The sequence below is a fragment of the Apus apus genome, chromosome 6, assembly GCF_020740795.1.
Source record: "Apus apus isolate bApuApu2 chromosome 6, bApuApu2.pri.cur, whole genome shotgun sequence".
NCBI classification, from domain to species: domain Eukaryota; kingdom Metazoa; phylum Chordata; class Aves; order Apodiformes; family Apodidae; genus Apus; species Apus apus.
The window spans coordinates 15,059,790-15,085,209 of NC_067287.1; the positions used below are offsets into that span (position 1 = coordinate 15,059,790).

The 25,420-nt window shown below is 43.4% G+C and overlaps 1 protein-coding gene across 9 annotated transcripts in view; it reads right to left on the reverse strand.

Annotated features, from left to right (window-relative positions):
* Positions 1-461: 461 nt before the first annotated feature.
* Positions 462-25,420, reverse strand: part of BIN1 (bridging integrator 1) — a 95,247-nt gene continuing 70,288 nt past the window's right edge. For 3 of the 9 annotated variants that reach the window (XM_051622843.1, XM_051622838.1, XM_051622837.1), the window contains 8 exons: positions 23,360-23,510; positions 19,238-19,366; positions 16,448-16,555; positions 14,842-14,865; positions 11,194-11,286; positions 10,325-10,435; positions 8,867-8,968; positions 462-5,487 (listed from right to left, as the gene is read on the reverse strand). In XM_051622843.1, the coding sequence (XP_051478803.1) occupies positions 5,380-5,487; positions 8,867-8,968; positions 10,325-10,435; positions 11,194-11,286; positions 14,842-14,865; positions 16,448-16,555; positions 19,238-19,366; positions 23,360-23,510 (826 nt within the window). In that variant the 3' untranslated portion in view covers positions 462-5,379. Of the gene's footprint in view, positions 5,488-7,595; positions 7,647-8,866; positions 8,969-10,324; positions 10,436-11,193; positions 11,287-14,841; positions 14,866-16,447; positions 16,556-19,237; positions 19,367-23,359; positions 23,511-25,420 lie in introns of all 9 variants that reach the window. The other 6 variants (XM_051622842.1, XM_051622841.1, XM_051622835.1 and 3 more) reach the window with 5 other exon arrangements.

The following is a 25,420-nucleotide window of genomic DNA, read 5'->3' on the forward strand; positions in this document are numbered from 1 at the left end:
ACTAAGCAGTTCCCCAGGTGTGCCAGGCCAAAGGGAGATGGGAGATAGTTGGCCAGATAGGGTAGGGTGCCAATGCAGTGTCATACTCCCATCAACAAACTTGCCTTAGAGGATGAAGATCACATCATCTTGCAGGTAGTAGCTGTTAAACAGAAAAGGTCTCAAATCCTTCCATATATTGCACTAATTTGGAGTCAGGTCCTCACAACAGACTGAAGCAGAGATGACCTCTAGAAGAGTTTATTCTGCTGTTGTACTCATTCAGGAAATTACCAGCATCACCATCTGCATCCCATGGATTTGTACAGATTCCCCATGTCAATGGTGCCTGGACAAACCAAGCCTCTTTGAAGCTACCCACCTCTTTGAGGAGAAAATAGTACTGAATTGTTTCAGCTTCTTAATATAAAGGCAGGATGGGGGGGAAGGGGTGCGAAGAGAGAGAGAAACCAACGCAGGACTTTGGATGACACAAATTATATTTCTGAACACTGCCAAGAAACAAAATGGGACAAATCCACCTAGTACATGTCACTGAAACTTGGCATCACAGCTCTGAATACAATGGGAATTATCCAGCTTTGTTTAAACAAAACAAAAATTAAAACAATTTAAAAAACACTCAAAACCCAAACATTTCTCAGGTCATTGTGGTTAAACTCAGAGACTGAATGAACAGAGGGAAATGAGATAGCCAATACATTGCTGAAGTCCTTGCCATTTGATTTAAAGAGAAGCAATAAGCCCAGGACTGCATCTGGCAAGTTTGAAGTAGGAACCATCTACATGAAATGCAGACTAGGGACAGGATTAGCAGAATAAGCTGTAAAAACAGGTGACGGAATTATAGTCATTAGACACATCAAAGCACAAGTTCATAGAGACCAGTCTTTACAGCTGTAGCTTCTCCTTTTTCATAAACAAAATTTCTCAAATGGCTTTCTAATTCTCAGCTTCCGCATATAAGCCACGGAACCCAAGCTTCACAAGGGCTGGTGACACAATCTAGCTCTGGGCACCACACAGGACCCCTTTTGGTCAGAAGCTTGCTACTCAGAAATGTCTGAACTGGAGCATGCAAGCAAAGGTGTCTGCACCAGTGCCACGTGTGATGGTACCTGTGTGGCAAGGAATAGCTTCCCTTTGGCAGCCCAGAGAGAAACACCTGTTATCATATTGACCATGCACATCTTGGCCACTCACATTTTGGTCTCAGCTCTAAATAAAGAAGTTCTGGAACTCCTAGGAACCAAGAGGTGAGGCAAACAAGACGAAAAAGATCATGTATCATCCCTCCATCCTCCCCCTTTGACTAGAGGGTCTTTTCCTTGGGCATGGTCTTTGGATAGTGGGATGGGAGAGGGTTCTGCAACTGTGAACAAAGCTTCAAGGACTGTGGTCAGCAGATAATAAAGCAGGACTATCTCTGAGCAGCTGGAATAAAGCCTGCACAATCCCTCTTACTGCATCACCTTCACAGCCAAGAAACACAAAGGTGGTAAAAGCAGGCAGGTGAGGAATGCCCATGGAAAGTAGCACAGTATGCAGGAGTCTTGCCTGGAACAACTCATTCATCTTCATCCTGGGACCTTTCCCTATTTCTATCTAATAAAGATATATTAGTGACATTGCTAAGCTAGAAAAAGAGAGAAAAAGCAATGTTTTATTTCTTTCTTATCAGTTGGGTAAATGATAATTCCCACTGCACAATGGGATTAGGCTCAAACTGGAGCAGCATCATAAACCTATAGTCATAAATCTGTGACCAAGCTGAGAACGATAGAGCAAGAATGTCTTTCTGAGCCAGGCTACAAAACCAATCAACGGCCTAGGATGAGAGATGCTTTTATTGTTCACCCAGTAAAACAATCAAGTGGAAGATTATTAGATGGGGAAATAGCAGTTTTGCTGGGCCAGATGCCAGGCAATCCCTGAAATGTGTCCAGTGTACCTGTTGGTGGAGTAGAACTGGGCAATAGGCTTCTTTGGGTTCCCTTCAGTGCATAATGTACTCACCAAAAATGCAATTTAGAGTTAACTGAAATCAGTCATCAGATTATGAAAAAAGGCAAAGGCAAAAAGACTATTAACATTCAAACATTTTCTTTCAGTATTTTCAAAACAGGTTTCACATTTTTGCTTCAAAGAAACTCACTATAGCCAAAGTCATAATATTTTTTTTTAAGTGAAAAAAATCAACCCTACAGATTAATGTTTTGTTTTGAAAAGGTTCTTTTTCTAATATGTTCCAATTTTTCCCTTTTTTATTCCACTAAGAATATTTAAATAAAAACTGTCTCTGGTCACCCTTACAACTTCAGGTCACCCTTACAACTTTTTTCCCCAGATTTTCAGTTCAGCCTGCAAACTGAAAAACCACTGTGGGCACAGCCTACTTGGGAGTTTACTGTCCCTCTTCCTATTCGAATCAGTCCTAAGCCAAACAAAAACTCATTTCACCAAGCAATACCAACCAAAATCAAGGTCTTTAGCAGATGTAAAAATACAGAAAGCGGAGAAGTTACAGCTGTTTACCAGGGGCTGACACGACTCAGGAGACGGGATCTCCTGGCTTCAGAACACATGGCCATCTACAGGCTTCCTGCTATGCCATCCTACTCTCATATAAGGCAATTTATAAACTGTGGGTCTGATCCTGCACTTTCAGAATCTGAGATGTGCTGACACCACTTATTTGTGAGCAATGCAAGATCCAGGTAACCCACTGTATCTGTTCTAAGCAAGGGGTTTCTGGGGGTGGGATTTTTGGGTTGGGGGAAACAAATGGAAGGAGATGAAACATCCTCCCCACTAGCAATATCATTCACCTGACTTGAAAACAATCCCTTTTTTGCAGCGTGTTACCACTTCTGCAGGGACAATACAGTACTGGATAGTTGCTTTGCAAACTCCATAAAATGAAAAGGCCTTAAGAGGATCTTTGTTGGGACAGTCATCTGGTTCCAACACAGCAGAAGACAACAACAACAGCAAAAAAACCCCACAATAAATTAGGTATCAGCACAGCTTTTTAAATGCTCTAGAACAATTACTTGCAGCTCTGGTACTTAGAATCTTGTAATTATTTAAAAAAAAAAAAAAACACAACAATAATCCACAGGTTTTGCATAAAAATAAACATTTTAAGCTGTCAGCATTATGTTAATTGGATCAACCCGCTTTTTAATATATATTTCTATGTATACTTACACGTATTTTTTTCTATTAATATTCTTTAAAGGAGTAGTGGGAGTCACCAATGCATAAAAATAGATCTTCTGGAAAAAAAGTAATAATAAAGACCACCCCAGTGAAAAAGGAAACAACAAAACCTCAAAAAGGGCAGCATTCTAAAGCAACAGCTCACTACACAAGAACTTGCTGAGTCCAGTCCTTCTGTATTGTGAGCAGTTACTCATAAATTCAATTAGGCTTTGTAACAGTGATGTGAAGTATAAATTCCTGTATGTTTATTAAAAAAAAAAAGGGGGGGGGGGAGTGGAATTTGGTATGTAGGACAGATTTTTATGCCTGTTACATTGTTGTAAATAAGTAGCACAGATCATGTACTCAGCTAAAAGCAGAGGAACTTGAGCAATTCTTGCATTTGTAAGAATGTATTTTCTAATCAAAATTTTGATCTATCCCTCTGAACTAAAATTTGCCAAAAAAAAAAAATCCAGTTTTGCCCTACAATGTTTTTTTTTGTTGTCCAACAAATAAAACAGATTGGAAAAGGTGCGATTTTCAGTAGTGTGTGTCAGCATTCTGTGCATCTTTGACAAAATCCCACTCCTAACAGTTAGGAAGATTATTTCAGAAATTGATTCTGTCCCTTTACAACAGGAGGTAACCTCACTGTTAAAAATCCCTTCAAGGCAAAAAGATCATGAGGGAGGGGGTGGGAAAAGCCATAAAAAATGTTAATACCTGACCTGCTTGCCAGCTGCATCAGTATTCAAGTAAAGTTTAAAGTACCTTTGTGAGACTTTAAGAGTCTTGGAGGGTCAGACAGGCTTATTTTAACAAGTGTAATGTGCACTTCGAAACAGCCTTGTCATTTGCTTGTTTAAACTAAAAAAAAACAAAACTCAAAAGCAAACAGGAGCAAAGGAAAGGTCTCAGCATCAGTAAAAGACCGCAGAGTGTCTTCTTGACACTGACACTGTGATATTCTTGCCTTCCTTTCTAATGCATTAAAATATTATGAAGTCATGCAGCCATGTTAAAAGAGTACTTCAAGAGTCCAGTTTTCATAAAGGTTAACTTGATCACCAGCACAGCACTGGAGAAAGCTGATCTAACAATATTTCACCTACAGAACTCTTCAAAAGAAAACAAGAAATACAATTCCACAAATAACAATGCCAATTAAAAACACAGAAAGCAAACTAGTTTCTCCTCAGTGTTTTTTTGTAGACATTTTCACCAAAAAAAATTCTTCCCTTATCTCTCTTTAAAAGCAAATTTTCTAACCAGCCAGATTTTAGAGCTATCTTCCATCTACTTGAATCAAAGCTTTCCTGAAACCACCTACAGGGTTTTGGGGGCAGAGGATTCCCTCTGCTAAATTTCAGAGCCATCTAAATGGCATCTGCTTATTTTTTCTTGTTTCTCTCCAATTTGTCCCTTACCCTTAGCATTTCACAGGCCAGTACTACTGAGAGAATTTAGATGTCTGCATTTGAAAGAACTTCAGACTGAGCACAACTTGACACATTTCATCTTCTCCATGCCCTCTCCATATTGTTTCTTCTGTCTTTACATGTACAAAATCAGTTTGTGTAACATTGTTTTAAAGGAAGAAAATAAAATATACACACACACACAAGTACATTGTATTGGTGAACACTATACACTAAATATTTTTTTAACAGCATAACAGAAAGTTAGGCCTACTGTAGGTTGAACATGTAGGGAAGGCCGAATTTTTACGGTTGCCATGCAAGCCACCTTCAAGACAAAACAGATTAACCCACCCAAGAGCAAATGCAGCTCCTACTCATGCCATTAGACAAATACCGCCTCTCCAGGGATCAGACTGACATTTTGCCAATTCAATCCATGCAGTATTTAGAAAACCACATTGAGTTACTTCTGCATCAGTCCTCTGAATCCAAATGGTCTTAAAACCAAAGGGGGAAGAGGGAATTTGACTTGCCTTATTATTATTAATATGTATATATTTTGATAACACTTTCAACTTCAATTTACTTCTGAAACCTTGCCCTTTGAGAACACCAGACCCTTTAAGTTGACTATTTTTTCAGACTTCAGTTCCTTTAAAATTCTCTCATTTTCATTTCGCTGTTCTTTTTCCATTATCTACTAGAAAACTTGCTTTCTTCCAGCAGAAATGCATCCGGTGGGCTTGGGCTTTCACTGCACCCGCTCTGTGAAATTCTCTGGGAAAACCCCTCGGCACTGTTCAAGTTCCTTATGCTGGATCCAATCAGACTCCTTCACTCCCATCAGCCACCCTTCATCCTGGAGGGGAAGACAGAAATCAGATGCTGAAGGACAGATGTGAGCACAACTTCTTACAGAGCGCAGACCAAGGAGGTGTCAAGGCATTATCAAAGCCATGCTCACATTTGGCTTTTGAGGAAGAGGCTACATCGCACCACAGTCAGTACCAAAACTCTTGTCTGACCCAGAGTGTCTAGAAACAGTGAATCTATAAATAATTAGTAAGTACAATAGCAACAAGTCACAATTTACACCCACTGAAACAGGAGAAATTCTGCCAAGGAAAGTCTCTAGAGCTACAGGATGGGAATCACCTATCTCACCTTTCACAATCAAAACATGAGGGGTCTAGCTTCCTCCACAGTCATAAAAGAATCTGGCATCTCCACAGTTCAATTCATCACACCCATCTTGGGCACAGGTCTTTGGAAAGGATGAATCCTTCCCTGGAGGTGCTCATTCCCTGCTCCAGTCAGGGAACCTGGATGATTAGTATTTTAAAAAGGTGATACAGGCAAGTAAGTCTTGTTTGCTATGCTGAAATTCTGGTCTGTGAGAACTGGGAGCTGAGTCTTCCCAACATTCAGCAGTCTGTTGGGCTTGATGCAAGTTGAGGTGGGCAAAACTCACAAACTTGTGCTACATGTGATGAAAGACTCAAGACAAGGCTCCTCCTTATCCACCAATACACCTATAAACAGGGATGAATTTTCACTGAAGCAAATAGTCCTGCCTGATAGAACCTACTCAGTAGGACAACCAGACTTTTCACCCTCTGCCTGCAAGGTGCCTAGCACTGAGATTTCAGCTCCATCTGAAACACATTAAGGAGATGAGATGATCAAGGTAGGAAGGCTGCACTGCTTGCAGTTCAAATGAGCAACCACCCTATTTTCTGCATGCCTGGGAGCTGCCACCATGGAAGTACCCCTTCAGCATGCAAATACACCCCCTCATGTGAGTCCCTTGCAGTGGGACAGCCTATGGGTTAAGACTGCAGAATGAGGCAGGAGAGATGCACAGGGGTCTTCTCCAAACTCAGCCAGCTCTGCATCCACCCCTCTGGGCAAAAATATGCACCAGACTCATTTAGAGATACGTTAACACTTTCAGCTACACAACTTGGCAGGGCAGAACTGCTCAGGCAACTAGATGATTGAAGCTGTGGGGAAACAGGGCATGGCTGTGTGGTTCACACCATTGTTCTGACACTGCTTTCCCAGAACTGGCAGGAGTTACCTGGGTATCTACACAAGGCCAAGCTAAGCCTCCCTTGAAACATGTTCTTTAAAAACATACCTGCACAATGCAGAAGTGTTGCAGCCCTCACCAGGGGTGATCAGTGGGACACATTGCTTTCTGCTGCCATTTTGCAGCTTCTGCCCTCTTGTCCTGTTTTTTGCACATTTCATGAGGCAGCAGCTTGGACCAAGCATCGGGCATCATATCCAAGTTCCCTGCTCCTTTCAGGCTACACTGGGTGTCCGCAGGCTCAGTCAGCCCTTGCTGCTGCCTTAGACTTGAGCATTCAGGGAATGTCATGGGAATGGCATGAGACAGGAGCCCATCTGCAGCAGCCAGCTGCAGGGGCTGCAGGACTGACATGCCATAAATCAGGAAGATGAACAACTAGGTGGAAGATGCTGGGTCCAAGTGTCTGGAAGGCAGCTTCCAGCTCATAGCACAGCAAGCACAAAAGCTCATCCATGTGCACATAGCATGTGCCATACAGCATGCACCACTCCCACTGCAGCCTGCTGCAAAGGGTCTCCTCAACTGTAGGAATTGGATACAAGGACTCAGATTGACCCTTGCTAATTTTGAACCACATCACTTGAAGTGTCAGCTTAGAAGCATTGTTGCCCTCAACCCTTTCTTCTCTCAAGAGGTGAATCTAAACCTGGCTGATGTACCCCCAAACTGACAACTAAGCTGCAAGACGAAGACAGTGTTATTCTAAGCTACCTCCACTCACGTGCACAGTTCATGCACATGTTAACAGCCAACATTTTCTGGCTGGGTATGGCTGAGGTTAGGGAAATGAGCTGTAGCACGGGATATGCTGTAAGAGGGTTAGACGGCTTCAGTGCAGCTACAGCATCATGTTAGCAACACTCAGAGCTCACCCTCTGCAGCTTGGAGAGTCTCGAGTTCATGGCTGTTGCACCCACATCCAGCTAGAGTGCAAACATAGGGCATTGAAAAACTGCTCCACAAATGCCATCTCCTACCACAGAAACCAGGAGAGCTGCCACTCATTTCCCATCCAGAACACTTTCTGAGAAAGAAATGCTCACAAATGCTTGTGCAGGGCAGTCTCACTCCGTGAAGTCTTGTTTCCAAAAGGAATCACTGCCTCTTCCCCATACAACCCTTCCCTCCAGAGCACCTAGCTCTGTGGGAATTGCTGGTACACTGTAGGTCTCATTTTCCAAGCAGCAACAAGATCTGCCTCCATCATTCAGAAAGCAAAGAACTGATCCACAAAGAGGATCGACATCTTCTGTGGCCAGTGAAGATCACCTTCTCTTTACCTCTTTTGTAATCCAAATCTTGTCTGGGCTTGGCCAAACCCAAAGAGCTGGTGACTACTGAATCAACTTGGAGAATTCCCATCCTTTTCCAAACAAAAACCTGGAGACGTGAGCATGAATTTTATAAAATCACCACCTCCCTCAAAGTAGTAAACCTGCTGCAGACTTTATCAGCTGTAATCCCTCAAACAGAGCAAGTAAGAAGGATTTACTAAAGGTTTCTAGAAATAGCTCAGATTAAAGAAAAACATCACCAATTAAATTCAGGTTGGAGATGGATAGTTATACTGTTCTCTGGGGCAGAGCAACCTGCTCCAGCCTTTGGTTTTGCTGCCATCTCCTGACCAAACATTATATTTTGAAAACAGCTCTTGCTAAGCCAAAGTACAAAATATTATGCACAGCAAGCTGCTTTCTCAGAGGTCCAGCACTTCTCAAAAGGGGAGAAAACAATCATAAGATGTGGCTCTCTCCCAGAAATGCCACAGTCTGTGCTGCAGTGGTGACAGCAAACATATGTCAAGTTTAGGAGCAGTTAAGCAGAAAAGTATGGGCTTTGTTGGGCTCCCTGATCAAGGAAGCCACTGTACTGGCTCAAATGCCTTGATAGGGATAGGAAGCCACAGATACTTCACATGCTTTAGGCAGGATAAGGTCTCAACTTTCCAATCACAAGCAGAGTCCTCCCTTCTGTTGCAGGAAGCCAATCTCAAGCTCAAGGAGAACTGGGTGTCCCACCAGCTCCCAGCCACAAACTGATGGCTCTGCATTCAGCCAGCCGACTGTTAGTGGAGGAAGAAGCAGCTCTGGAAATCTCCTTGGCTCCTTCTGGCCCCAGCTCACACCCTGTCTTGCTCACTCACCTGTTCTTCAGGGTTCTCAAATGGAATCACAAGCACCACGTCCCCAGCCTTCAGCTGCAGCTCATCACTGTCAGTAGCCGTGTAATCATGCATGGCCTGGACCTGTGGGGTGAGGAGAGCAGAGCTTGGGTGAGGCCAGTCTTCTGTCATCCAGCTCTGTAACAGGTGACAAGGCTTTCCACTTCATTGATTCACTGGATGATTCAGGTTGGAAGGCACCTTTGGAAGCCATCTGATCCAACCTGCTGCTCAAGGCAGGATGAGCTTGGGTCACAAAAGTTACATATATGGCAATAACCACAAGCTACATGCTTATTCATACATCCTAGCTTGTAGGTCACCTTTGCCAGAAGGGCAGCCAACATTCAACTTTTTATGCATCAGCACTTTCCTGTCTTTCCTTAGATGGGCTGAATTCTCATATTATGGGCCTTAAAACCTGACAGGGTAGAAAGCCTGTATTCTCTTGAATTATAATCTGGATTATTTTTGCAGCTGGACTGCAAGTGTACTAAAGATTCTAGCCTCCCATCTCTGTCACAGCAAACAGGGAAACACAGGGAAGAGTATCAGTCTGTATCTTTGAGTGACTGAGTCCTGCCATGTTTTCTCTTTGGTATTCAACCTAATTCCCATCAACACCTGTGTTCAGCTTTCTGCTTCAAACACTACAGTCTGTACTGCTGCCTGCAACCAGTTTAAATGCAACAAGCCTTCCATTGCTCTTCAGGGTTTTGACATTCTTCTGTTTTTGACAGAACTCCCAGAAGAAAAAAAAAAAACAACAAAACACATGGACATGACTAAAGCAGAAGAGCAGCATTCCTATAGCAGGAGGCTGTCATTTCTCATTTTCAGGGCATGATACATCAGTGCAGTCTTGCTACCATATTGCATTATGCACATTAAATTTGGGGCCTATCCTCACCCAGAATCATTCTTTCCTCCACACCTTCAAAACAAGCTGTGAGTGATCTTTGGCATATTCAGAACACCCACAGGACTTCTCTGTTTAATCCTGTATTTTTTCCTGTTCATCCTGGCTTTCTAATTTCCCCAAACATGAAGTCCTCTGCCTCTACTGGTATTTCAAACTATTCTTCATTTGTTACTTGCATCAAAGTTTAATCTTTCCAGTTTGAAGCACAATTTCTTATCTACTATCCAAAGTCTGTGACTGATACTACCACACCATCAGAGACAGAAGTAACTGCAGCAGAGAGGAAGGATTTTGCTATACAACACAGCCAGACACAGGCATCGATGGCCTTATACAGTCCTTTGAAACATCTGGAACTGTATGAAGCCTGGCTGCTGAAGAGTAAGTTGCATCTCTCCTTCAGCTTCCATTCTCCTTTTCAATGTGCGACAGCCAATGGTCATACTGAGCAAAAGTAACTAATTTACTACAGGGAAAAAAATCATCAGGAACTTGGTGCCCCACCACCACATGCTCACCTTGAACAGAAATCCTGGAGGCATGTCAGCTCTCTCAGATGAAGCACCTCCTTCCACAGTGCCATTGACAGTAGCAGGGAAAGTCTCCACAACAACAGCAGGCAGAGAACTCTGGTAGGCAGCAGCAGCCAGGGAAGGAAAAAAACACATGGAGAAAAGAGAATCTAAAATTGCAGCTCCCTGTCCACCCTGCAGAAGCCACATCTCAACTCTACCCATGGCTTTAGTGGCTTTTCCCAGCACACCAGCCAGTGACAAAAACACCCCAAAGGACAGCAGAGGCAGCAGGGAGAGGGCAGGTGAGGTGACTGCTGTTTTCCTTTGCTTAAAGTTGCAAAAGGGCAGAGAGGATTTAGAGTTTTTCTGGGACCATAATGCCTGGCATTTCCCACTCATTTCAGTTACAATGTGGTTCTTATAGAGCCCTTGTGGAACAGACAACTCAAATGCAACAGTCTATAGGAACCAAGCAGCCATGAGATGTGACCTACTCCAGTCCCCTAAAAGGGTGGCACGGTCAGGAAAAGAGGAATGTTCAGGGGACACCAGAGTTCAGAGGACAGAGCAGGTAAACAGCAAGCAGATAATGCAAGTTTAGCACAGGATGGGCTGTGAGCTGGCTTCACAACATGGGTGAAGGGACAGTTCTTTTTGTGGATGTGCCAGCTGAGCATCTCCATATGCATGACACAGATCAAAGGCAACAGCTAAGTCTAGCCTCTGAATAAGAGCCATGTAACAGCTGAGGCGGCAGGGATGGGTTTTTCCAAGCAACCACATCTCTCTTTTCCCAGGCCAGCCTCCCATATCTGTTGTATGGCAAAGGGATGTAACAGAGAAAAGGGACTGCTGTCCCCAGAGGTGCTTACCGATCCTGAATCAGCTTCAGTTTTAGATGCTTCACCTCCAGCTGCTGTTTCTGATCCAGCTGCTTCAGCTCCTGCATGGGCTGCTTCTGCAGGCTGCAATACAAAAGTTATCCAAGTGGAGAGTTATGTTCATTATAGCTACCTGTGTGTGCAGAAGAGTGCAGCTCAGTCTGTCCAAGTGCTCTATGCTGTTGACTGCTGCCATCTGCTGACAAATAGGCGAGAAACCTCAGGGTTTTGCTAGGTTTGTGCCTCCCTCTTTCTGTGTAACCCAGGAAAATCACAATATCACCTACATTCCCTCATTCCAGCCACGCAGCAGGCCATACTCCAGATTAAATCAATAAAATGCCAGAAATCCTGTGCCCCTCTCTTTTCATTATCTAAGTCACTGATCTACTTTACACATGCACTGTATCTATGATAATTATATATAGATTGCCCACTTGTATGTGAAAACAAGTCTGCTTGCATGTCAAAGGACAAGGATCTCTCAATAGGCTACTTCCAAGGGTCAACAATCAAGGAATATTGAAGCCTTTGCAGACTCCCAAAAACAGAAGAGCAGGGTGATGATGTGTCCAGATATGAAACCTACTGAATCAAAGTGACCTGAAAACTCTGCTAACCCAATATGGTTTTGGATAGGCTCAAAGAGTCATGAATTTGGATTCTGTTGTGAATATACCATTAGTAATAATTTGCTATGAACACACTGCATGGTGTGTATACACATGCACGTTTGTGTTGGCAGAGAGGGGAGTTTCTAATGCACAAGAGCTGCCACCATCAGGGAGAAACATTCAGCATCACTTGCAAATCACTGCTCAGCAGAGACTGTTCTGGGAAGTCTAGGGACAGGGGTTTCTGTGCACAAAAAAAACCACACACACCAAGTAAACACCTCTGATACTCTTGCAGCAGCTCAAGTTTTTATTCTCCCTTGCCTAAAGTCAAGCTAACTCTGTTTTAATGCAAAATTAAATATATTAATTTGCCCCTCCCAGAAACTGCAGCATCACAGGAACAAGGTTGGATTTGGTGGCATCAATGCTGGAGATCAGCTCCTTGGGAGACTGACCAGGGAGCATCTGGGAAGACTTCTGCCAAGAATCTCAACGGTCTAATTTGCAGCCTAAGAGTCTTCACAATCAGTATATATCCATTTGTTCCCTATACCACATGTCCCTTTGCAGAACCTAATCAGATACCCACACTTGCACAATAGAGTTTGCTATGCAGAGATTTTCCATTTTTAATACATGGGAATTAACCAGCTTCAGCATGCCTATGTGTCTCATACATTTAGTAAACACACATACCCCTGAATACAGCCATGTTCAAAATAAAGCATCATCCCCATTTCTGAATGTTCAAATCTCATAGTTCCAACCCTACAAAACCCCGGTGTAAAGTAAAAACCACAAGTAACCCTTAACTCTACACCATCTGGCTACTAGGTGTGCACTGGCACAATGCTCCAAGTGCATTTCTAGTAACAGCAGCAATAACAAAGAAATAAACGCTTGATTTAACAAAGAGCCATTTCTTTACCTTAAGCTGCTCCAATGGTGCCCTTTTAACACATACTTTCCTCTTATATCACATTCTTCCTCATGTCTGCCCATCATCCTGTCCACAGGCCTGTATTGCCAGGGGATATTACAAACAGCAGAGCTGTTCCCATCCTGCAGAGGATTCCCACAGCAGCTTTGGTAGTGCTAAGGTAAATGTATGCATGTCAAACTCTACAAAGGCTTCTCCTGTTTAATTAGATTCACTCCCAGGTTGCTTTTAATTTTGATTCAGTTAAGCTGAAACTGGGACAGATGCCAGGCCCAAGACAACCTGGCCAAGAATGTTTTTTATGTGGACAAGTGAAAAGAAGCTTGACTTGAGCTCCTTCTTTACAAGCAGCTAATTTGCAAAACCAACATTTAATAACCAGAGAAACCGAATCTAAATAAATTCCCTGAATTTCAACAAAGGGCATTTTCATGTCAGCTACCTATTTTTCTATTTTATGTACCTGTGGACATCCCAAAGCCTATAAAAGCACATCTAGTCATGGAAAGGTACCACAGGGAGAACTGCTCACTGCTGTTGCCAGGTTTGAGTGTTTTGCTTATTCCAAAACAGCAGCATCATACACACCAAATGTATGTTTGCTTGTCTGCAGATCTAAGCAAGTTCTACTGCATGCAAGTTCCTATGCAACTGTTAACCTTGTGGCATATGGGTCTGTTTTATCTGAGAACAACATTAGGGCAAAAACATTTCAGAAGACTTGAAGAGCAAAAGGAGGACTCCCCAGTTACAGGGAATCCCCAGCTATAGGTAGCTCTGTTCTTTAACTGTGTATGGTCGGCCAAGATGAGAATTGGCATGGTGATAACATCCTGTCTAGCAGCATTCCTCAGTTGATTGAATTTTCCTTTGGGTGAAATCAGTTTCTAGGATGGAAGAAATGGCCCAAAAAGCCTTTTACACCTCAGAATGTAAGCACAGCTCAGATACAGTCATACCTCACCCTTGCCCGTCCACTTGAAAGGCATAAAATCTTCCCTGGCAAGAACACAGTTTTCTTTCTTACTAAACAGACTGACAATGCACATACAGGGCAATGACAGATGTTAAACACTGATGGCTGATAAAACACATATGGGAAATTTCTTTCTTGACATATCCCAAGGTCAAGTGAAGCAGAGGACTGGTCACAGCGAGTCCTTGGCCCAGGCTCTCAGCAAAGGTTAAGTCACATTCTCCCAAATACTGACTGCAGGTGATGACCTGGGCCTCAAGAATGGAAAGGTTGGCAGGACTCAAGTCCCCAGCATAAGCAAAAGCCATATGCTTACATCTACACCATGGGCTAAAGTCAACTCAAATAGCAAACCCAAGTACCCAGACCAAGCATTTTCTGTCCATGCTGCTGGCTGTTTGCCCAGAGGGGCTCAAAAGTAGTTGTACTTGAAATATTTCACAATGGGCTAGTCTGCAGCAATCTGAAACCTCCCCAAGCCCGATATATCTAGAGGGCATACACGAGGGTCTGGCTTTGGTTCAGACAGAGTATGTGCAGGGTGTCCCTTTGTCAGCAAGCTTCAAAGATGTGGTTGAGGCAGATGCCAGGCAAGTCTTGAGCCCACACTTAACTTTCAGTGTCGACACAGGCTGAGCTATTTCACATCAGCCTTTCTGGCAACGATGGACAATGAACAACATAATTCCATACATGTATGTATATGCAATGGTACAGGCAGTAAGGACAAGGGACAGCTGAGACATCTATGCACCACACAGAAGACCAACAGGATGTACGGAGTTAAGGAAATACTGAGAAGTAGAGGGTGAGGATGATGACACAGTGGGATTAAGTTTGAGAAGGATGTCACAGCATCGTGCCAAAGGAAAGATAAGTGAGTTAGCAGGGAAAGGCAAGGGGGTTGTGTGCTGGTGGAGACAAATTTCAGTGTGACAGATGTGACTTGCAAACATGTGGCAGCCCCCAGGACTCCACAGAAGGTGCAAAAGTGGGTTCAGCAGAAGGGAAAAGCAGGAAGGGAAAGAAGAGGTGTGAGTGTATAGAGATGGCACCAGCACATGCACAGTAGGTGATGAGAGAGGAAAGCCAGATGACGTTCTTACCTCCCATAAATCCCAAGGTAAAGACTAAGCATGTCAAAGAGCAACAAAAACAAAACATGTTTATAGGTGATTATTTCAGTGAGTAGAAACATTACAGATGCTGATCAGACTGAAGCAGACATACACATTCAACAGCACTTATCTCCACATGTATAAACATCTTCTTTTAGTACCTGAATTTATACACCCCTCCCCACTGCACATTCAAATTCAAGTACCAAGGCATTTGAGGAAGGGTTTTTTCTACCTCTGGCCTGAAGGGAGACAGCTAAGCCACATTCTGTTACCAGTTTCAGATCACATAGCCAGAAAAAAATCATTTCCAGAAAAAAGGATGATTTCAGTCTTAACCTCTTTGCCCACTCTATAGAAAACAAATTTGACTGCTTTGAAAACTAGGTGGTTTTCACTAGGGTTTTTGTACTGTGCTTCTGATTAGAAAGTATTGATTTCATACTCCTCCTTTGAAAGACTTCCGAAGCTAATAATAAATACATTAGAACACCAAATATGCTGAGTAGTATTGGAAAATTCACTCTGTAATACTTGTCACTTGCTGGAAGGGTAACAAATAATGTAGTTCTAACTCAAATTTTACTTGTATCCTATGCCAGTACACTCAATTATCCAAGTTATTCCTGGCGATTCAGGGGAAAAAATAAAATCCCAGTATATAGACTTGGAAAAAAAGCTTATCCTGGTATGCAGCTTGTTCTGTCAGGCCTTTCGGCTGATAGTTTCAGAAATTGGTAGCTTACCATATTGTGTATAAAACTGTGATAATAACTAGTGTTTTTCAGATACAATATTTTAATGTAGAAAAATCAAATACCTAATGTTTTATCTCTCTAATAAGAGAGGCCTTATGGCTACAAAAAAAATCTGTGTCATTCAGGCCTACTTGATATGATACAGGAGAAATACTGCAAATATCCCGGTTGCATTTATTATAAATGTTAATGGCAACCACAGGCAAAAAATAACCATTTCATACATATGAAATAGAAAGTCTCAGTGAGGATAACAGCCAAATTCAGTATGCACTTCAGAGCTTCCAGCCATTTAGCCATAAAATGAAGCACTGACCACCTGCCTCTGACAATGGACAGGACCAGACCAAAATTAGGCATCTTGATTTTGATACTGCATTGTGCAGTGCAGAAGGGCTTCACATCACTTAATACCTGTATACAGCTTTATTCACCCTAAGTAACTGCAGATTATCAGTGTGTTTATTAGAAATCCCTTTGAGAGCAATTTTTAACAGAAGCACTGAACTGAGTTTAAAGTCCATATAGCATATAGAGGATGCTAATGTAGGGAGGGAAATCAATTAATCTGAGCAAGTTGTCAATCATTAGAGAAAATCACAAGCATCTCACAAACAACTAGTGCCAGACTGTGGCCAGGCTAATACCCACCTGATTCCCTCTGGACTTACATCCAGCAGAGAAGACCGAGGTGCCAGTTGCAAGGCACAGGTCTGAGCACCCAGCCCAGACATCCCTTAGCTCAGGTCCACATTATCATCCTTGTAGGCACAGGTCATGCCACACTTGGCAACAAGTCAGTTATGAAGGGACAAGGAATGGTGATATGAACCAACCTGGGAGGCAGGTGTGGGGGTCTTCCCCACAGTGGCATCTGGTTTAATGGGATCAAAATCCAGATCCAACAGGCTGGCTCCCTCCTGGAAGGGCCCAGGGGCATCAAACTTGGCAGCAGTGAGGAAGAAAAGCAGTATGAGCATTAGACACACACACACAGTAGAGGGAGGGTATGTGACATCCAGGAGCTAAGGCTGCAAGAGCAGAAGATGTGGTGGCAATGCAAACAGCTGATGTGACTCCTGACTGCTTGGTTTCTATAATCACAGGCAGTTCACATGGGGCCATTGTAAACCAAACCTCAGCCTTTCCACAGGAATCATTCATCTTTCCACCTGGAGAAACGGGCTGACACGGTGTGAGCGCCTGACCTGCTGTGGTCAAAAGGATCACTGCCACTGAGGACTCAGAAGGGCTGCTATTTATAGCTATTCCACATAGCTCATCCAGCTGCCTTTGTAGGGAAGGCCCAGGACAAACTCCCTCAACCACATACAAAAGAGCTGCCATCCATACAACTTACGTCAGGAACACCAGTCAAGGTAGGAAGCAACTCAAACAGCTGGAAGACAAGTTTGAGAGACCTCAAAGCTAACTCCCAAAGCTCCTAATTCCCTTTGAGACAGAAACAGAGAATATGGCACCCTACCTAAGAAATTTGAATCACTCTGCAGTCCAAAAATACTGTTGCAAATTGTTTCCATTTCCAGACATCCCAGAAACATGCACACACAAGCCTCTATCCAAGCATAAATTTGAGAGGCTTTGCTACTCTCTTCAAAGTCAACTGAATAACTCCCTTTGATTAATGCTGTAGCTAAAGATAATGATGCCGCATTCACTGATCACCATTAAGAAAACAATCACTACAAATACATGAGTCATTAGCATTCAAAATGAAACAATCACTTTTCATTTTTAGACTCAGCCCAGCCACTAAAAGGCACTCTTTTCTACTCAGCTTCAGAGGAAGCTACCCTCTTGAGGAAGCCCAGGAAGATTTGCCTCTGTTTCCACTGACCTCCCAGCTCACTAACCCTACTATTTCATCTACTTTCCAACAACACAAGAAGTGTAACAGGTTGGTCTCCAGTTACATCATAGCCACACAGTGGAAAATGCCTGCAAAGTAGCAAGAGACTCTATTTAAGAGAAAGTCCTCTGAATAAAACCCACACCACCACCATTTTCACCTCCTCTAGTTTCTTCTTACCAAAATTCTCTTAAGAGATTTTCTCTCTCTTGTGAACATCTCTTTTTTTGAGATCCACAAGCATGAGGACAAGCAGTCAAGCTCTCCCATCTCAGAATAAACCCTGACCAGTATGCAAAAACCATCTGGCACTCTAGTACATTCCTCCAGCACATCCAGACCACCCATCAAAGAGGCTCCAACCCCAATTTTTTGTTTTCTTTGGTAGTAAGATATCAAAGGCTCCAGTCATGGAATAATCTTACCTGCCATTCAAGACTTACATGGAAAGGCTAGCACCTCTTGCCTTTACCCAAATCTCCCACAAGAAAGCTCACTGGAGCTAAGACATATGACAGGAACGGCCCTGGGCAACGCACTGAATGCTGGTGGCTGTTGGGTGCTTCAGTGAAGGTTGTTCTGCCAACCAGAGCCCTCCCTCAGAACTCCCACATGATTGAAAGTCACAGCAGACCCCATCCTGGGCCAGATCACTGATCAGGTGCAGAAAAGTACATCTGACTATGGGGCTGGTGTTCACATGGTAATATACAATACAACTCATGGGGCAGACAGAGCTGCCTATTATGATACAGCAGAAGGAGGCACAGAAAATGATGGAGAGTTGCTCAGCTGCCTCTGGTCCCCACTTTCCAAGCCTGCTGTCAAACAGTCTCTCTGCTCTGCAAGCTTTACCTAGTGCAGTGCACAATCTGACATGGACTTCCTTCCCTCCCCACTCTACTTCTGCTCCTCAGCAGCTGGGTGGAAGTTGGCACACCAGAGGCAATGGAGCAGCATGATGGTTAAGGAATGAGTCACAGATGAGCACTAGAAGAGATATTATTTGTGCTTTAATAAGCATTTGGGGGGGGGGGGGAATATATATATGTATATATATTAAATAAAGAAAAAAAGTAGGTGCAAGTATCTCATGATACAGCCAGAAATCTGGTCAGGCTCCTACATACATGAGGTCTGCCACTCTCCTACATCCACCCCAGAATTCTTGACCTGGTCATCCTCTCTTGCAGAAAGGTAAATCAAAAGGGAAGTCAAGAGGAAAATATATAATTTGAAATTACTTTTTTTTTCCAGGGCTTCAAAAGGTGCCACATAATTAGAAAGATTCTGCCAGAACTGCCGGAGTGACACATATGGAGGCACAGAAAGCATAAAACTGCCTTCTCCCAGGACTGGCACAGATGCCAGGGTAGGCACTTGGGGATGTACAAGCACAGAAAACACGTTTCATCCACACCCAGGATCAGAGGGTCTGAAGAGAGCATACTGTGGAATATCCGTGTGCATTGCTGCTGAATAAATGCAGTGTTTACTTCTGGGCATCTTCACCAGTTGCATTTCTTGTGTTTCTTTTATGAGTTAAAGGTCCCGAAGAGCAACATGCTAGTCAAAGCTGCCTTCTATCTACCCTCCCCACTAAGGAAGCCTCCTATCTGCCTTCTGAGATCCAATGCTGAGCTTGCCTTCCTCCTTCACCTGACCAGGTTTCATGGCTTGACATCTCCAAATAAAAGAAAGGTCGAAAGGAAAAGTTCAGAGGCAGACAAGTAAAAGGCAGGGCGCAGCAGCTAACCTGCGAAGGGGTTGTCACACTTATCTCAGGGACAAAATTGTCATCAAACAGACTGATGATGTTCTCCTGCTTGATCTCCTTGGAGGGGGTGACTTTTGGAGGCGGAGGCACCGGAGGCCCTTTCCTCAACTGCATGCAAGTGAGCACACGGCCGCAGCACAGATGGCGACACCCAAAAAAACCAGAGACAGGAATCAGGTTAGCCACAAAAACTGAAGGTGGGGGAAATCACAACAACAGGCACAGAGCAGGGTTTAATCAACTCCATGTGAAGAGAGAGGGAGGGAGGGTGAAGGGCTGAACTGACAAAATTAAAAAACAACCACACGCCTCCAGAGAAGGTTTGGCATCATTAGTTACACTTCAGCCGTGGGCGAGTTTCCCTCTGCAGAGGAGAAGCGTAACACAATTAATATGCATTGACAGGACATGCATACATAATTAAAGCATGTGCAACCTTCGGAAGAACCACTGGGAAGGGAGCAAACCAATTAATGTGAACACAATTCAATAGACCAGGCCAGCACTGCCTCCCTTTGCAATACTTACCATACCTAAGGGAATGAGAGATGAGACTCAATGTCCTATTATGGGTAGGTGACCATGAGGACGACTCTGATCTGCCTAGTACTGGTTCCCTGGTTTGCTGGTTCAGTGTACTATAAGAAAAGTCTGAAGGAGTTCTTGATGGCATCTTACCACTTCTCAGTTTTAGGCAAGAACAATTCAAACTCCTGAGAAGCCATGACTGCTCTGTGCCAAACTCTGCTCTCAGTTTCACCAATGAGCACTGACACTAATGAAGTCGTGTTTCCCAAATAGAGATCCCAGAGAATGCATAACAAAGTCTGATCCTGTAACTCCAACCCATCCTAATATCCACCATCATGCCAAAAGACTCAGCCTGACACTGCATCCATAACCCTGTGGGAAGCTGTGGTAGACCCTCCCTAGATGAACCCATCCTCAACCTTTTCATGTTTTCCTGTGCCCAAGACTCAATGGTCATTTCTAGATCAAATCAAACTTTGAGAAGGTGCTGCTGTGTTGAAACAAATCAGCCAAAATATTCCCAGTATGACAGCAATGCTCAGCAATGACAATGCTTTCCATTTACAGTGATGTTTTACAGTTAATCTGCTCATGATACCTAGGGTCCCAAGGGAGCAAGACTCAGAGACCTGACAACAGGCACCCAGTATATCAGTGTCAGGCCCAGATGTGAAACACAGCAATCCCCAACTCCTAGTCCTGTGTTCACACTCCTCCAGCATGTAACTGAGCTCTGCAAGGCCTTCATTTGATTGCTAAGGATATACCCAGTTTCCTACCAGGTTAACATACTTTAGAGAGTGTGTACAAAACACATTTTCCAGTGAACGGAAATGTCTAGGGGAAATAATGAAAGTAGTGCGTTCACGTCCAACTTTTCACTGTTTGCAGAAAGCAGTGTGTCCATATTCCCTGAGAACAATCCCTTCCTGAAAATCCCCTGCTTGCCAGTTACAAAAAGGGCTAAGAAATTTCAGCCGTTCCCAGAACAGACCCACCATCTGCAGAAACAGGAGGCTCCTATTACAAACTCTATTACAAACTACAAAAAAAAAAATCCCAACTCTTCCACTATTTCTCTAAAATTGTCAGCCTCCTTCCTTCCAATGCATTAGTGTCTTGGAGACTACCACTTCCACAGTGTCCAGCATCATCCCCAGCAGCAGTCTAAAACCACATTTCAAAGACAACAGGATCACAAACTGATGTTGAGTCATATCTGGAAAATCATCGAGCACAGACAGCTTTGCTACCTAGAATAAAACAAATCCTCTAAAATTTCTTTGCTGACTTGAATCCCACAGAGCTTGTCTAAATTCAGCATAGTTGCACTGATTCCAAAAGTGTCATTACAGTGTTTCAGTGGTGTAACTGAGAGCAAAAGTCTGACCTTTGAAATTTCACTGACCCCTGAAGTCCTGTGCCACTATCAGATTGCTCAGTGCAGAGAGCTGACAAGCAGTTGCTTCCTCCAAAAGAGAGAAGGCAGCTGGTTTTGAGAAATAAAAGACAGCAAGAGACCTTTTTTTGTATAGGGAACATTTTACATGTAATTAGTGTTTATTTGGTCTTTTCTGTTTTGCTTTCTCCCTATAGCTTTTGCTTATGGTTTGCATTAGTATTTCAGACAGGAAGAGGCCAGGGAATTGTAATTGCTTGTTGCTCCATCCTCCCCAGAGGATGAAGCCTCTAGCCTCCCTAGGAGGACCCTAGATCAAATCACTTAACCCATAGTTCAAAAGTAATGACATCTGTGAAGACTGCAGTGTTAAAGTTGAGCACTGCTAAGAGATCAGACACTTGTGTTCTCCAACTGGCTGGCAAGTTGGCACACACTCGGTTTCCAGACTTAATCCAGACAGACATCAGCCTTGGCTCAGAGTATGAAACCCTTCTTGCTGTCTTCCCTTCGTCTGCAGACAGCTCCATCTCTTAGCACCTAGTATGAATATGGATTGGAGCTCTTGTCGTTCACTGTAGTGAGTCAGCCCGAAGAATGAATCAAATATACACTGGGAATGAGCTGCCAGGTGGTGGCAGCATTAGCTGCAAGTGCTATTTCAGTCTTGCCTGTGGCCCATCTGAGGTTCCAGCCAGGGCTGCACTGGAATATTCTGCAGGCTTGACAAGGGGTGCCCCTCTAGCCCCATTCTTGTGGGCAGAAAGGCAGCAAGTGCATGAAAACGCACTTGCAGGCTGGCAAAAACAAGGCTTATGTGTGCTATTTAAAGGAAGGGAAGAATCCAAATTCAGTAAGACAAGACCTCAGGCAGGGTGAGTGAGGTCTGCAGTGAGCAGCTCAATAAAGCTGTATCATTCCTTGTTCCAAATTTCAATCAATTTATGCCAATCCCTGAAAAAAACAGGAAGGCAATTCTGGATGCACTGTCCTCTCTCCTCCACACACACACTTATTCCAAGGTCCTAGCCAGGGTGGTGGAAAAGCTGCTCTAGACTGTGCCTGGCTGCCCTGATAAGGCACTGCCAGGCATCCACACATGTCACCAAGCTGGAAAAGACCCTTTTGCCAACATGAAAAAAATCCTGTTTTTGTCCTTACATAATCCTGCAACTCAAAAATGCAGTGTAGGGAAAAATATTGTGAAAGGCTATCCAGAACCAGGAGGCTTGGATTTGGAATCACGTATGACAACAGCAAGGAAGTCTGGGTTGCACTCATCTCTTTTCAGAAACAATAGGTTTTCTCTTACCATTTGGGCCAGAACCCCTCTCGGCTTTAATTCTTCCTGGAAAACTTCTCCCTGGTGTCCCACTTACTGAAATGCAAGGACTGGCACCAGACATAAATTTGACCTAGTTACTACTTCTCCCTACTAAGTTTTTTGCCCACTCAGAGGAATGGGAAGAGGACATAAATGTTTTGTTTTCCTTTAATCCCAAAGTAAAACATATCATATGATACATTAAGTATCAGGAGCTACATCTGCTATTTTAAGCATGCCTCTTGCTATCTCCTGTGTAAGGAAAGGCTTAACAAAGACCACACGGAAGGTATCAAACTCCATTATATGGACAGACCTCTTCCTAGTTCTCATCCAATTTCCTCATAGCATAAGAATATAATGCCTTTATTTTTATCATATTATATTATATTGGGATTAAAGTAAAACATCATACAAACTAGAGATGTTCTCCTTATCAATATTATTTTTCTTTGAACCTTCCTCAGTTATGGAGGATCTTGAGAAGAACATGAACAGTTGAATTCCACAGGTTAATTCAAATGTAAAGAATGATCTTCCTCACCAAGCTACAACTCCATCCTCCCTGGATTATCTTGGCCATCCTACCAGAGAGCAAAATGTATTATTGGCCTTCCCCCTGTGGAGGCATTTAGAGACAGCTTAGTTATTCCCTGTGTGGTTTAGAGATGACCAATGAGTGACTTGCATTCTCAGGAACTCCTCAGGAATCAGTGAGGGAGAACAACCATCATGTCATATTCTCTGTGCTCATTAGCAGGAAGAGGTCCCAACTGATGACGTCTTTGAGTCATGAATCTTGTGCAGTCATACTGCAGAGACATGGTCAATGTCATGGGGACACTACCTGAGATGGTGACTTTGGGATGCTTGCCCCAGGTGCTTCCAAAGCAGATGGTTCCAGCTCGTGGTTGACAGTCTTGGTCTCAGGGCTGGTGATGGGTGATCCATCTGGTGGAGGCGAGGGGCTTTTATTTGCTTTCGCTGGGGTGCTGTCACTGAAGAAAGCAAGAGAGAGAAAGGGGGAGAGAAGGAAAAAGAAAGAGAGAAGTCTGAGCCAGACCTAGGAGGAGGTGTGCTAACCAGCACAGATCAGTGGCCTCAATTATCTCTTTGCTTTGCTGCCCAAACACACAATGAAGACATTTGAAGGCTCTACAAATTTCTATGAAGCATCTTTGCTGATTCATTTGCAGTCCAATACTGCAGAAGTATTACTGTACAACAGGCTACTCATGGAATTCCTACTGCATGGATATACTTTGCCTCAAACACAGAAATAAAATTAAAAAAACCCAACCAGCCATCATTAATTCTGCCAGATTCTAATCTAAGTGTCTGACATTAAGTCATAGTTTTTAGCACTGGGGAAGGAGTTAAGTTCTGTAGCTTTAAATTCTAAAGAGAAGAGTTTTTCTGCACGGTGGGGTAGTGACATCTGCATGGATTATGACTAATTGATTCACAACACCTGAACTAAAGCCATAATAGCAGACTATCATATTCCTCTGTGTGGTACAAACTGGCTAAGCTGGAAGAGGGGTCAAGTAGCCAGAAGTTTCACAGATCATTCCATACATCAAGGAAACAGTGAGATTCTGGCTACAAGTAAAGATCTCTCTACTATGAAAACTCTCCCCACCCTTCTTTTCAATTATTAACTCCTTCTGCCTTTGCCTTTCCTTCCTTGGTCCTTATTCCAGTACTGTTTCTAATAGACATTCAAGAAGAATTCTTCAGGGAATAAAGACACAAGGAGCATATACGCCAATGACATTTATTGGCTCATAAATTGGACAGATTTTTCAAAGGAACAGCAAGAGGCACATGCCTTTCCCTAAAGCCATGCCCAAGTCCAGGCTTCAAAGTAAGGAATCATGAGAGATTCAGTAAAAAGTTGGTTACCAGATAATTTCAACAGGGATAAAGGTAAAAAACTATTTACTCTGCCTACATTTCGGGAACAGCTGAATCATCTTGGCCAAAATTCAGCTCCCCAAAAAGCAACTAATCAATTTATCTAGTGTCATGCAGAAGCAGACACTAGTAGGTGGTGTTTCAGCAGAAGTGGTTACAGTTTAGCAAAACTGTACACAGCTAAAAACAGCGTATTACAGAATATTGCAAAAGAGCTGTGCAACCTCATCTGCAGAGAGTGGTATTTCCTTCCACTTACAAAGGTGCAGTTCTTGTAAAGTTAAAAGCTTTGGGAGAAGGCTGGAAGGAACAAATCCTTTCCTACAACTTGAGACAATAAATCCTGGCATAGAGCAATGCAGACCCGATTCTGCAGGAACATCATGTTGATTATTTCTTTGCTCTGTCCCAAGAGAGCCTAGAGCTCCAGACATGTACATCCACTCACACTTGGATGCTCGAGGTGTGGTGGTCACTGGCTAACATGCATGATGGTCTAATTCTTAAACACTCACAAGTAGGGAGACAGCAAGAGGAGGGACAGCAAGGCATTTCAGCAAACTCCCCCTTCTAAGCAAGCAAGCATCTTTCCCTGCTCAGCATTCCAGCTTTCAAGCTCCCCAGTCCCATTCCTTCTACATTCACTTCATCCTCACCCATGGCCCCCTTTCTCTCCATATCTACACCCCACTCACACATTTCCCCACAAAGCACTTGTTTTCAGGTCCACATGCAGGTCAGATGTTTCTGATGACACTGATGCCAGCAGCACACCAACACGATGCAACAAACCCAGTCATGTTCTCTGCCAGCAGCTCTCAACCAGGGGCACACACACCAAGGGAAAAAGAGGGAAAGGAAAGGGGAACATGGAAGAAGAGTGACTAAAGAACATGTACGTCAACCCCTGCAGCTCCTCAGTTTGACTGGATAGGCCTACAGTGTCCTTCCTCAGAGGTCCCCAGAAATCACTTCAAAACAGGCGGTTGTA